Source organism: Photinus pyralis, unplaced genomic scaffold, assembly GCF_008802855.1.
Source record: "Photinus pyralis isolate 1611_PpyrPB1 unplaced genomic scaffold, Ppyr1.3 Ppyr1.4_LG10, whole genome shotgun sequence".
Taxonomy (NCBI): domain Eukaryota; kingdom Metazoa; phylum Arthropoda; class Insecta; order Coleoptera; family Lampyridae; genus Photinus; species Photinus pyralis.
The window spans coordinates 14,932,804-14,947,209 of record NW_022170250.1 but is presented as its reverse complement, the minus strand read 5'-3'; the positions used below and the strand labels follow the sequence as shown (position 1 = coordinate 14,947,209).

The following is a 14,406-nucleotide window of genomic DNA, read 5'->3' as shown; positions in this document are numbered from 1 at the left end:
GAAGAAATCCATTCCTTTCTTCAGGGACAGATTTCGGTAAACAACGAAGTTTTGGTGACAACAAAGGATGAAATTACTATTAGTACACCGTGTTCTAAATCTTTTGTTAATGAAGTACAGCAACACTTTGACGTTCAACGTCACCTTTTAACTCTGTGTCCAACAGTGTCTAAAAATTTTAAATGTGCTGATTGTGATTATGAGACAAATGTGAAAAGCACATTTAAACAACATCTTTTAATACATACAGTTTCTAACGATTTTAAATGTGGTGATTGCGATTATAAGACAAATATTAAACGCAACTTCAAAAGGCATCTTGTAAAACACAAAGTTTCTAAGGATTTTAAATGTGCGACATGTGATTATGGGACTAATAATAAAGACCACTTGAAACAGCATCTTTTAAATCATAAGGTTTCTAAGGATTTTAAATGTGCTGATTGTAATTTTGGGACAAATAATAAACACCACTTCAAACGACATATTTTAAAACATAAAGTTTCGAAGGATCTTCATTGTGCTACTTGTGATTATGGAACAAATAATAAAGACTTCTTGAAACAACATCTTTTAAAACATAGGGTTTCTAAGGATTTTAAGTGTGTTAATTGTGATTATCGTACAAATTTTAAATGCAACCTAAAGAAACATCTTTTAACACATAAAATTTCTAAGGATTTTAAGTGTGCTAATTGTAATTATCGGACCAATGTTAAATTTAACTTTAAACAACATCTTTTAACACATAAACTTTCCAAGGATTTTAAATGTGCTAATTGTGATTATCAGACCAATGTTAAATGCAACTTCAAACAACATCTTTTAAAACATAGGGTTTCTAATAAGGATTTTAAATGTGTTAATTGTGATTATCAGACACATTTTAAGTGCAACTTAAAAAAACATTTTTTGACACAAAAGTTTCTAATGGATTTTAAATGTGCTATGTGTGTTTTTAGGACAAAAAGTAAAACCTCTCTTAAAATGCACCTTTTGAAACATTAAAGGGTAAAGTTTGTAAATTGTGCTAATTGTAGATAAATAATAGATTGGACTTGAGCAAACGCTTTTGGGATACATTAGATTAGGCGCTATCTTCAAACCACAGGTGCTCCTGAGCTAATTTAATTATCTGATATTTATCATACAATTTGAGATGTTTTATTTATTTGAATTTTCTCTTGCATTTTATTGCCGTAGGTGATTTATTTTATGTATTTGTGTGCGCCCTATGTCGGGGTTTTTGTCCCGTAGAAGGTTTCCGTGGCATGGTCTAGTTTATTTATTTATTTGTTCTTGTCGTTTCTTACGCACAAAGGTTCTGTCTTTTATTTAATTCCCTTCCCGATTATGTCTCACGTCCCAACACATACAAGAACAGAGTTACATAACGTAGGAGTTCATTCGTGCCAACCATATTGAGCAGACTGCCATCCAAATTCAAAAGTGCCGCGAAACGTCCACCGCTTCGACTTTAAAGGTAGGTGGCTCTGCTTACAGATTTTGTTCCCAGAGTTGCCAACGGTAAGTATAGGGTAAGTCAACGTTTTCAGTGTCTGCTTGATAGACCCCTAGGGACATTACACTTCTCTTCGAGTTCTTATATCAGCGCGTCACACAAAATGGAAGTTGCAAGCTACGTTCGCATGTGGCGTTGGACAGATCTGTACTTATGTGCCTAACCAGTTTGCGCCCACTCATACCCAAGTTAACACAAGACAGTAACGGTCCTACGATTTGTAAAGGCCCAAGCCCGAACTTTGTCCCAACACGGAAAAAAATAAAAGAAATCTGATGAAAAAAATGGACAATGAGAGGGGGCCGGGACCGCCACTGAACACAGATAATACACATTGAGTTTGAAAAGCATCAAAAAGAGTAAAATGAATCAAAAAAAACTGCAAGAGTTCCTATAAATTTAGACAGAATGCATTTAAAGCCAAAGAAATTCCATGTTTCCCTAGAACTCTTCGGACAAAAGGACCGAGCCGAAGATAATTCCGGACGGTAAGTATAGAGGCAACTGTGGAAACGCTAAACACATTTACATCACATCTACATTATACAAAAATTAACAATCTGAGGAAGTAACTCTTGAATTTAAATGTGACGTTAATTTAATACATTTGATAAGCCCAAGAATGGCCAGCTCAAATATATTTCAAAGCGACTCCACTTCTTTCGCATTTGTGAAAAATAACAGTCGAAGTCACTTACCATTGTTTCATGAAATTAGCCGAACCTTCTCCAGTACAGAAGGTATCTGAAGGTCCTCGATACGGTAACCTTAAACTTAAGTTGTATTTCGAGATAAATGCCGCTAAGTATCTATCACTTCAGCATCGAAAAAGTGAAATACACTCAAAAAGGCAGATTCGCTAAATTTTATCATCAACCTGTAAGAACTGAGCAAAATGCAAAATCAACAAAGCTAAACCAAGACACTAGTTATGAAATTATTACATTGTTGCACAGTTCCATTCCCAGCGTTGTCTCTATATACACCAACGGTATTTGTCATTTGAAATTTTGAAAGGTGACATCTCAAATCGTTCTGTGCCTCGAATTCTTTGAATCTGGTGACCACCAGTGGCACTGACGCCTTTTAACCAACAGGGTCGCTATGATCTGCAAGGTGTGTTCAAAATTTTCCAAAGGAGGTTACCACCATCATTGGCGCCCGAGCATTTAGTTCTGATAACATAAACGATTAATTTAATCATTTTATTTCATCATACATACAATTCTATAACAAAAATACTAACATGAACAAGAAAATTACTAAAACGTGCCCGTTTAGTAAGCACACAAATTTGGTCTCTTTTGGTAACTACGTCACGGTCGACTTAAAACGCATTATCGCAATAAATAAATTGATATTTATAGTAATACAATTCGGTTATAAAATTTTGCTAAATTTGAACTAAAGACAAAATTTAAAATTCCTAGTTATCTACTCAAATTGGTAACATAGATATGTTTCAGTTCCGTCTTCGGTAGATTCTCGAACAGCGCCGCCCTGCTCTGTCCCTCGCCCTTCTTCACCCAGTGGCCGTAGACACGGAACGCGCAACCGTCGATGACCTGCAACGAGAACGATCATCAGTAGCGCCGAACGCGCAAAAAAAAGGCCACACTCACTTTTCGCAATAACTTAATCCTATAGGGGTCGACGCGCGCGATGTCTAAACTAAGCGGCTCGGGCGTAAATCGCAACCGTTGTATACGTATCATGGCGCGGACCACTCGAATCGCCCACTGGAACTTCTTCTTCGGATGAAACGAGCGCTGTTGCAATTTCTAAAACGAACATCGCATGTTACTTCTGCGCGCCCACAATTTCGATTAAGTACATCAAGACCAAGCAGTGTTAGTAAAAAACTACAGTTAAACCAAAGGAACGGTGTAAGTTACCCAAACCAGTTGTGAGATGACACTGAAGCGGTGGCTTTTACGGTGCAACGATTGCTTAAGTGGGGCAATGTCCTGATCCCATAGTTGCTGAAATTGGGACTCCCAATTACGTAAAGTCACAACAAAAAAGGAAGCGCAACACATACATAAAAAAAAAGATAGTTGGTAGACGAACTTACAACGCTCAAGAAAAACGGATGGCGTAACGCCTCGGCTATGGAGATGCGCTTCATCGGATCGACAACCAGCAATTTACGGATCAGGTCCTTCGGCGCTTCTAAAACACAATCGTTCGTTAACGGCAACACTCGCGCCCGTACCCACCTGAGACGTCCGCCCATTCCGGTGATGTGAACGAGTACTTTCCTTCCATTATGTTCCTGAGCATTACCATTTGCTTTCGATGCCAAAATGGTGGACAACCTACTAAGCTACAGAGAGGACAGGGATTAGATCAATCAAAAATTGATTTTCTGATCAGATTATTATTATTAATGTTGTAGAAAACAGTCTGTATTTGAGATACGTTTATCCAAATCAGGTTGTATTAACCGTTCGCATCACACCCTCGTAGAGGTTAGTTAAGTCTAACTACCCAAATTATTTCTCCATTTTAAAGTGTTACACTTCACGAGAAGAAAGTAGGATCAATTTCCTCTTGGAAGACAATTATTGTCGCCACCTCAATCCTAACAAAAAGGTACTATGCAAAAAAACGAGGTACATGTTCTAGTAAGAAACAAAGTAGGACACAGTGCTCCAAGAGAGACCATTGTTCTCCCAGGAAAAATTAATCAGTGTCTTCTTCACATTCTAAAAAAATAGTACTGTCAAAAACAAATGGGGGCTATTACTCTCCTCAAAAACAAAGATGTGATCGAGATTGATTTTTTTAAATGCAATCACAGACTAAATTGTCTACAAAGATTTATATATACTTTTGTATAGCGTTTATTAGTTATAAAAGTACTAACGCTTATTATGTAAGATTATAACGAATTTTCTAGAGCGACCTCGGGGCGCCATCAAGTCGATAAAAGATTAGTCACCGGCAATAACGAATGAAGACGGATTGTTCCGGGAAATGTGATGTGTTTATTCGAGAATGTTCTAGAAGTGTTTGACTGCTAAGTATAACACAGAATATTCAAAAAAAGATTCGTAATTCAAAAAGATTAAAAAAAACAAATGAAATCCAAAAACATTTTTTAATTGTTTACATTTTTTCAAATCTTTTTGAATCAATACTAAATTTTTTTTAATTTTTAGTTATATTTTTGAAAAGAGGGCTCTCAGCAAAGGACTAATCGACAACTCCTTACCCTCTAACTCTCGGTACTCTCATGGGTTCTGAAAATGCCAATGGAACCACTATATGCTCCCCAGACCCCAAGTACTATGTCCTATGCAATAATTCTTGTCAGAAGAGGATCCGATCATTTTCCAAAAAACTATTATGAGAGTCCAGCGGGCCAAACGGCTTGTGGGGGAAAGTGTTACCGAGGGTGTGGAGTCCCCACCAGTATACAGTGGTTCCATTGGCATTTCCAGAAGCCATAAGAGTACCAAGGGTTAAAGGGTAGGGGGTAGATTAACATATACTGGTTGTTTTATTTCAAAAAACTAGATTAGGTCCGATAGCTGTATCTGACCCCGTATACTTATTGTGAAACTGATAGATTATTTAACAATCATTATAAACATTTTTTTATGACGTTTGTAATACACAATGTATAATCACAAAAATAAATATTATTACCACTATTACTACTATTTTATATAATTTAGAATTTTTTGCGAATTTTCTAGAATGCACATGCATACAATCTTTGAATTTTTTTTTTAAATGTTATTTAGCATATTTTGCGCATTTTCTAGAATATTTTGTGAACGCAATTTTCGAATTTTTGCGATTTTTCTAACATTTTTTAAATTTTTTAAATTTAGAATTTTTTTGCACATTTTCTGAATTTTTTTGGATAATTTAAAATGTTTTGCGAATTTTGTAGAATTTTTTCCGAACGTACATACCTACACAATTATTATTTTATACAATTTTTCAATTTTCTAAATCTTTTGGATAACTTAGAATTGTTTGCGATTTTTCTCGAATTTTCTAAATTTTTTTTGGATAATTTAAAATTGTTTGCTAATTTTTTGTGAATGCACATGCACACCCAAATGTTATTTTACGCAATTTTCGAATTTTCTAAATTTTTTGGATAATTTGCGATTACGATTTCTTTGCGAATTTTATAGAATTTTTTCTGAACCACAGAGTCATATAGAATTATTATTTTATACAATTTTCGACTTTTTTTTGGAAAATTTAGAATTGTTTGCGATTTTTCTAACATTTTCTACACTTTTTTGAATAATTTAAAATATATTGCGAATTTTCTAGAATTTTTTCCAAATTTCCGAAATTTTTTTGGATTATTTCGAATTGTCTAGAATTTTCTACATTTTTTGCATAATTTATAATTTTTCGCGAAGTTTATAGTTATTCCGAACGCACATACATACAATTTTTGAATTTTCAAAATTATTTGCAAATTTTCTAGAATTTTTTCGAATGCACATGCATACAATTTTTGAATTTTGTTTATATAATTTACGATTTTTTACGAATTTTTTAGAATATTTTCTGAACACATTTTTCGAATTTTCAAACTATGTTTGGATAATTTAGAATTTTTTGCGATATTTCTAGAATTTTCAAAATTTTTTAATTTACAATTTTTTGCATTTTCAAATTTTTTTTGGATAATTTAAAATCGTTTGCTAATTTTCTAGAATTTTTTCCGAACGTACATACATACACAATCATTATTTTACGGATTTTCTAATTTTTTTTTGAATAATTTAGGATTTGTACGAATTTTCTAGAATTTTTTCTGAACGCAGAGCCATATACAATTATTTTGTACAATTTTCGAATTTTGTTTGGATAATTTAGAATTGCTTCTGAATACAATTTTTGAATTTTTTAAAAATAATTTACGATTTTTGCGAATTTTCTAGAATTTTTCCAAACGCAATTTTCCAATTTTCAAAATTTTTTTGGATAATTTAGAATTTTCTCGAACGTACATACCTACACAGTTATTATTCTATACACTTTTTAAGTTTTTAAATCTTTTGGATAATTTAGAATTGTTTGCGATGTTTTTAAAAGTTCTAATGTTTTTTGAATAATTTAGTATTTTTTACGCATTTTCTAAATTTTTTTTTGATAATTTAAAATTTTTTCACATGCACACCCAATTATTATTTTACGCAATTTTCGAATTTTCTAAATTTTTTTGGATAATTTAGAATTTTTTGCGAATTTTTTTAATTTTTTTGTATAATTTAGAATTTTTACGAATTTTCTAGAATTTTTTCAAATGAACATGCATATAATTTTTGAATTTTCTAACTTTTTTTGAATAATTTAAGATTGTGAATTTTCTAGAATTTTTTCTGAACGCACAGCCATATACAATTATTATTTTATGCAATTTTAGATTTTTTTAAATTTAGAATGGTTTGTGATTTTTCTAGAATTATTAAAATTTTTTTTGAATGTAAAATTTTTGCGCATTTTCTAAATTTTTTTGAATTTAGTAGTTTTTGCGAATTTTCTAGATTTTTTCTGAACACATGACATGCATACACCATTATTATTTTATGCAATTTTCGAATTTTTTAATATTTTTAGACAATTGTCTGCGATATTTCTCGAATTTTCTAAATTTTTTTTTAATAATTCAGAATTTTTTGTTAATTTTCTACAATTTTTTTCTAAACGCACATGCATATACGATTATTTTATGCACTTTTTGAATTTTCTAAATTTTTGTTGGATAATTTAGAATTTTTTGCAAATTTTCTAGAACCGTTTCTGAACGCACAAGCATACACTATTAATTTAGGATCTTTTGCGAATTTTCTAGAATTTTTTTGAACGCACGTGCACAATTATTATTTTATACATTTTTCGAATTCTCTAAATTTTTTTGGCTAATTTAGTATTTTTTGCGAATTTTCTAGAATTTTTTCTGAAGACACATGCATACACAATTAGTTTATGCAATTTTTGAATTTTCTCATTTTATTTGGCTAATTTAGAATTTTTTGCGAATTTTCTAGAACTATTTCCAAACGCACTTGCATACATTATTATTTTACGCAATTTTCGAATTTTCTAAATTTTTCTTTGATAATTTAAAGTCTTTTGCGAATTTTCTTAATTTGTTGGCTAAATTTTTTTGAATAATTTTTTTAGAATTTTAGTGGACACCAAATTTGAAGTGGTTTACCCCTCAGTCACCGAAACCCCATTTGCTTGGTGTACGTTACACTTTTCATTCATTCATTCATTTTTATTTAATTCCTTCGACAAATAACATTTGTATGGAACAAGTCAATATAACATTAATTAAACAAACGAACAGTTACACAAACAAACAATTAAATATTGGAAGATATAAAAAATTCTTGTATGTTGTAGAAACACCCATTGACTAGATACTCGTACAATTTCTTTTTAAATTTTTTCCATGTAAGGCAGGTTCTTATATTATGAGGTAGGTAAATGGTTGAAAATTTTAATTCCTGAAACTAGTGGAGAATTTTGTCCTATTTTTGATCTGGCCAATTCTGTCCTGAACTGATCATTGTTGCGTAAATTATAAGAGTGCACATCTCTATTTGTTTTTAATTTCTGCCGACTATTAAAAATAAGTTTACTTATTTCAAATATACAGGGTGACAATTTGAAAACTTACCACCCCCCATATCTTAGTAAATAAACGAGATATTTAAAAAAATCAAAATCCGTTTCGGTAATTCAGAGGGGGAATCACAATGACATAGTTGGCGACGCACCCCCTCCAACTCCCTGCGCCCCAGTCACCCCAACTTTTAAATCTTAAATAGTGACCCCCCATGTGTGATACGTCGTTGGAAAGCTCTGAAAAAATGCTTTCCAACCATACCAAATAGCATTATATTTAGGTTAGTAATTATCGTGCAAATCAAAAAATAAACTAATATGATACATTTGAAATCTGTCGTATTTAAAACGCAACCGGCGAACATAGACGAACTAAGACAGAGAATAATTCAAGAATGTCGAAATATTGCAAAACCAACATTGGAAAGGTTCGATAAGAGTTTGAGAATAGATTATAACTGCCGATCAAAAATCAGTTGCTGTCGAGTCGGCTTTGGAAGTTCAAGTTAAATACGATTTTTCATGTTTATTTTTTGATTTGCACGATAATTACTAACCTAAATGTAATACTATTTGGTATGGTTGGAAAGCATTTTTTCAGAGCTTTCCAACGACGTATCACACATGGGGAGTCACTATTTAAGATTTAAAAGTTGGGGTGGCTAGGGCGCAGGGGGTGTGCGTCGCCAACTATGTCATTGTGATTCCGCTTCCGAATTACCGAAACGGATTTTGATTTTTTTAAATATCTCGTTTATTTACTAAGATATGGGGGGTGGTAAGTTTTCAAATTGTCACCCTGTATACATGCCGGTTACGGAAGGAGGTTAAGTTTCCTGAAGATCTCCCTGCAGGTATGAAATTTGGATACATTCGTAATTGTTCTCAGAATTTGTTTCTGAGATACAAATACGTGTTTTGACTTAATGGATATTCCCCATAGACATATACCATACCTAATTACAGACGCAACCAACACATGATATATGTTTATTAACTGTGGCAACATCATAACCGTCCGTAAGTTCCTGACCATAAAGTTTAGTTTGGAAAGTTTATCAATGACCTTAGTACAGTGCAATTTCCAGTTTAGATGTTCATCTATTATAATTCCTAGAAACTTAGTAGAAGTTACTTTTTGGATCGCCTTACCGTCGATTAATAAATTTATAGTTTGAGGTTCACTATTGTAATTATGAAATCTAATGTAGCTTGTTTTGTTTCCATTTAGAGTTAAAGAGTTCCTGTTGAACCACTGATGAAGTTTACGTAGATTTACATCGGATATTGCTTGAAGAGAGTTATGATCTTTATCTGAGATTAATAAGGAGGTGTCGTCCGCATAAAGCACACAACCAATTTGTTGATTTAGGCAAGATGTTAAATCGTTGACATAGAGTAAAAAGAGAATGGGTCCCAAGACTGACCCCTGTGGGACGCCCATTCTCACAGTTGTAGAATTTGATGTGTGTACTGTAAACTCCAGTTTGGTATTGAGTCAATGTGACAACCTGTTTCCCGTCTAGTAAAAATGTGGACAACCATTGCAGAGTTACACCCCTTACGCCATATTGCCATAACTTATCCAATAAGTGTTTAATATTGACGCAATCAAACGCTCTTGTCAGATCACAAAATCTTCACTTGCATACCTATCTAAAGAAAAAGATAAAATCAGCTACTGTAACAGTTTGTTTTAGCGCCATCTATGTAGCTGTTTAAAGGCGCCACACTGTTTACTATTTCGTGGCCATACTGTAACGTGTATATTATGCAATAATGTAAAATTGTAAACAATGCTAAGAGATGAAGTCACATTTCAGGTATTCATATTCTGTCCTACTTAACGGATAAAAAGATTGAGGTTATATTATAATTGCAAATTCAATTCGATTTTCAGGCGAATTATGCTTGCGACAATACTTACAGGGTATACATTATGACACCGCACGCCCATCTAAAACAAAATCTGTACTAATTTCCCACCGACATCAAAACTTACATGTCGACTTGATAGGAATAACCGGGGGCATCTTCCAACATATTCGTCCGTAGGGTCTCCGGCGCCAGATATCCGGGCGTTCCGCACAAATCTACAAAATTGCCCTAATTTACTGTGCCCGTGCCGAATGATCGCCATACCGAACAGCTGCTCGCCGGGCGCGAGCTTTCGCGCGAAACCGAAGTCGGTAATTTTCACATTTAAATTATCGTCTAATAGGATATTCTCCGGTTTGAGGTCACGATGAACGATTCCGCGACCGTGTACGTACTGCAGGCCTTCCAGCACCTGTCGCATGATGTAGCGGGTCTTCTTCTCGGAGAGCGTCACGACGGACGTGAGGTAGTCGAACAGTTCGCCCTGCTTACATAATTCGAAAACTAAAAAAATAAACGTGCTAGATTCGAAAACGTCCTGCAACTCGACTGGAAAAAGGGGGGCCGTTAACGATGCAAGTTCAACACCGGCGGTCACGTGCTCACTTATGTACGGGTGGCCGGCGACGTGTCGCAGGATGGAAATCTCCTGTTTGACCTGCTCGTACGAGGAGGGACCGTCCTCGCTGTCTGCACTCAGATCGATAATCTTCGCGGCGTACTCCTTCCCCGTCTCCTTCTCGATGCACCGCCGCACCGTCGAGCTGATACCCCTGTCAAGTAAATCGGGTGAAATCTAACCGTAAACACGGATCTCACTTACTTTCCCAGGATTTCCTTTGGCTCGTACTTCGCGTAGAAGCCTTTCGCCGCGTCTTTATCAGGGAGGTGATCTTCCTCCTCCTCCTTGGCCATTGTGTTCCAACGTTGCAGTTTCGTGCGTCCTTACGAATCAAGGACGACTTTCCACTGCGCTAATTGAGACAAATATCATTAACAAAGACGGGACGTAATTAAAATTTTTCAATTTTCAACAAATAGAAACGACCCTAGAAGAAACGAGAGGGGTTAAGGTTAAATTTAACGCACTACTGCCATCTCTTTGTTATTTCCATCTTCAGTGTGTTTGTTTTTGTTTTCGGTCGACTGATGCGATCATCGCACAAATTTATCATTTACAGTGTTGCGCGATTGCACTTTTTTTTGTTTGTTTTAGGTGAGGCAAACAGTTTTTTGAATTATCGCGATTTTTTATATTTTAAGAACTTCAACGTCTTCTCCTGCTCGCCTTCATTCTATCACGACATTCGAAATAGAAACGCACATACAAAATCACCGTTTTAAAAACAGAAAACCGTGTATTTTTATTAAAAGCACCATTGTTTCGGTACACCAAAGATCTACATTGTCTTTTTACCACAATGCAATACCACCCTAACTAATGTGAGGGGATTAAAATCGTGTTTGATTTGCGCTGGGGACAAACTGTTCCTCGCACGTTAGATAGACGTTTACAAAAATAACACAAAAGATTGGGCTATTTAGGTCTAGGAGTTTTTAAAAAAATAACTTCCAAATTGAGGAAACAAGGAGTATTTTCGTTGTCGAAATTGTGCGCTTTCAAATGCGCGATTACTGTTTTCATTTCATTGAGGCACGCAAGTTGTAATATAGAGCGTAAACCGTCCCTAACAAAATGAAAAATCGCACTTTATCTTTCGCTGATTTTTCGACTAATGTTGGCAGGCGCTATTATGGCCACTTTCTCCGTCCGTGCGAGGAATTCGGTAGTTTAGGGGTTTGGCACGTGTAAAAGCAAACATATCGCATATCTTAAACATCCGGTGGGCGCATGCGCAGACCGCGCAATGCCAAGTTTCTTATTTATAAGTCTTAGACAGGAAATAAAATTTGAACAGTAGTAAAGCAAAATTGGTTTTTTTAGTGCGTTAGAAAGTGCATAATTTCAATAACAAGAAATCTACTCGATTTGGTTTGTTTGGGGGCGTTGCGGTTTTACACTCTAGACATTAATTTAAAAAAAATTTGCTGTTGCTAGCATAAATACCTACCACCCTCAAACCTGCGCATGCACGGCGATTCTGCCCTTTTATGTCTAACTGTATAGCTTGTTTCAAGACGACGCTCACGCTCCACTACCGATACGCTCAAAATTGATCTAACTAGCAGCAAGCTCACGCGCATTTCTATTTGATTTCATTGTATCAATTTGAAGCGTACCTTGTGTGGATGGTTTTTGAACATGAATTGGTTTTTACAAATTTATAAAATGCCATTGCAATTCGAGGCCGATCCTGGAGGATAAAAAAAGATGAAAGATTTCGAAACATCCTTTGTCCGAGGCGCATGAAAGAATTGACGAATTGAGTACATTTCAAAAAATTGAAATAATTTAAAAAATGTAGAAAACGGAAGAATTAAAAAAACCTGACGAGCCAAAAATTGAAAAACTTATAAAAACTGAAGAACCTCAAGAATTTGATGAATCGAAATATTCAAAAAAAGGGAGAAACTAAAAGGAATTAGGAATTTGCAGAGTTGGAAGCATCCGAAGAAGCGAATCTAAAGATCTAAGAAATTTAATTCTGTATAAACCGAAGGGGTCTATTTAGGGACGGGAATTTGATAAATCAAAAAGATTGGAAGAAACTGATGAATCCAAGAAAGTTATGGGATGAAATTTGAGGAGTTCAAAATCAAAAAAACGAGATAATCTGAAGACTTTTAAATAATGGAGAATTTGAAAAATAGGAGTAAGAAGAATCTTAAGAAATTGAAGCATCTAATAGACTAACAGAATTGAAAAATCGGGAGAATGTGAGAAATGGAAGAATTCAAAAAATTCTGAAGGACTTGACTAGTTTGAAAAATTGAACGCACCCGAAGAACCTACAGGAAAGTATTGAAGGAATTTCATAAACGGGCTTAGAGACGTTTAATAACTGAAGGAAAAATTGTGAAATAGTTTGGAAGAATATTGGAGAATCAGGAAAGAATGTAAAAAAAAGTAAAAAAATTTGAAGAAACCGAAGAATTTAACAGATCTGATTGAAAACGTCAAAGAATCCGAAGTACACGAAAATCTCAAAAAGAAGAGTTGACAGAATTCAAAAATTGGATGTGTTCAAACAATTTAAAGAATTTGAAGAGATTTAAAGAACGTGAAGATGGGAAAGATACGGAAAAGACGAAGAATTATATAAACACTAGCAGACCATGCGAACTTCGTACCACCTTTGAGAAATCTCGTTTTCAGCGATGGGGCATACGCTCGGTTTCGGCGGCTGCGCCGCCTCCCCTCACAATAGTAATTAATTAATAAAAATAATTCAAACTGACATTTGCGGCAGTTATGACATTCTTTACATCCTAGGTATGTTAATAGCTATTACGACGTATTTGCATAGCTATCACGTATACAACAAAATTCATAAAGCCGTTTCGGAGGAGTGCGACCACAAACACAGTCACACGAGATTTTTATACAGGATGTTCCTAAATATGATGTATATACGGAAGAGGCTAATTCTTCGGCATATTTTATGATTTCCATATAAACATAGATCCGCAAACGTACCTACGCTTCGTTACATATCTACAGGGTGTTAAAATTTCAAGATTTTAGAAGTTTTAGCATCGGAAAGGCTTATGTTTTGTATATGGGTACGTTACCAGTTTCGTTCAAGTAGAAAAATATGAGGAATTTGAAGATCATATGGGTAGACCGAAGAATCCAAAGATTGGGAAGAACCTTAAAGCCTCAAAGAAACAAATTAAGAAAATGTTAAAAATTAGGAATACTTTAATATGTGAAGGTTTTAAAGAATGTTTAGGATTATGGAGAAGCTGAAGGATTTGAAAAAAAGCGTATGAAATGATTAGAAAAGTACAAAAGTTCCTACACAATTAGAATTCAAATGAACAACTGTATCGAAAACTCCACCCCCCAACCTAGATAGAAAGCTGATTTCAGTTTCACTGCGGGGAGAGAATAAATCAGGAAGTTATGCTCTGACTATTTAAATAACAATTGGGGGCGCTGAAGGTATCTAATTTTAGTCTCTTTGTCAATATGGGTGGTATTGTAGCTATGCATGCAATATTTTAAATTACTTCACGTTTTATTTTTTATCAGATACTATACACACAAATGACACCACGAACAGTTTTAATTTACCTAGATACTGTTTGTCGAGATATTTCTGTCGCACCAAATGCCACAAGGATGAGTTCTTTGTATTTACATTGTAGAGAGCACGTGCCAAGTTTAATTAGGAGATGTAGCTCAATGTCGCTTGGTTAGCAACCTCGCCTCTGCCTGTGTAGTTCACCGAAGGTCGGAGGAACTTCAAAGCACCCTGTATATGATG

At 34.6% G+C, this 14,406-nt stretch overlaps 1 protein-coding gene across 3 annotated transcripts; it reads right to left on the bottom strand.

Annotated features, from left to right (window-relative positions):
- Positions 1-2,712: 2,712 nt before the first annotated feature.
- LOC116162573 (phosphorylase b kinase gamma catalytic chain, skeletal muscle/heart isoform) lies at positions 2,713-14,367 on the bottom strand. 3 transcript variants are annotated; one of them, XM_031476222.1, is made up of 11 exons: positions 14,214-14,367; positions 10,839-10,989; positions 10,622-10,788; positions 10,280-10,564; positions 10,140-10,230; positions 10,065-10,094; positions 3,742-3,848; positions 3,597-3,694; positions 3,418-3,504; positions 3,145-3,303; positions 2,713-3,087 (listed from the first exon to the last, which is right to left on the bottom strand). In XM_031476222.1, the coding sequence occupies exons 2-11, from the start codon at positions 10,928-10,930 to the stop codon at positions 2,953-2,955; spliced, it is 1,251 nt and encodes a 416-aa protein (XP_031332082.1). In that variant the 5' UTR covers positions 10,931-10,989; positions 14,214-14,367; the 3' UTR covers positions 2,713-2,952. The 3 variants fall into 3 exon arrangements, with proteins under 3 accessions (XP_031332082.1, XP_031332081.1, XP_031332083.1); XM_031476221.1 differs by lacking the exon at positions 14,214-14,367 and having other exon boundaries at positions 10,839-11,183; XM_031476223.1 differs by lacking the exons at positions 3,418-3,504; positions 14,214-14,367 and having other exon boundaries at positions 10,839-11,180.
- Positions 14,368-14,406: the final 39 nt, after the last annotated feature.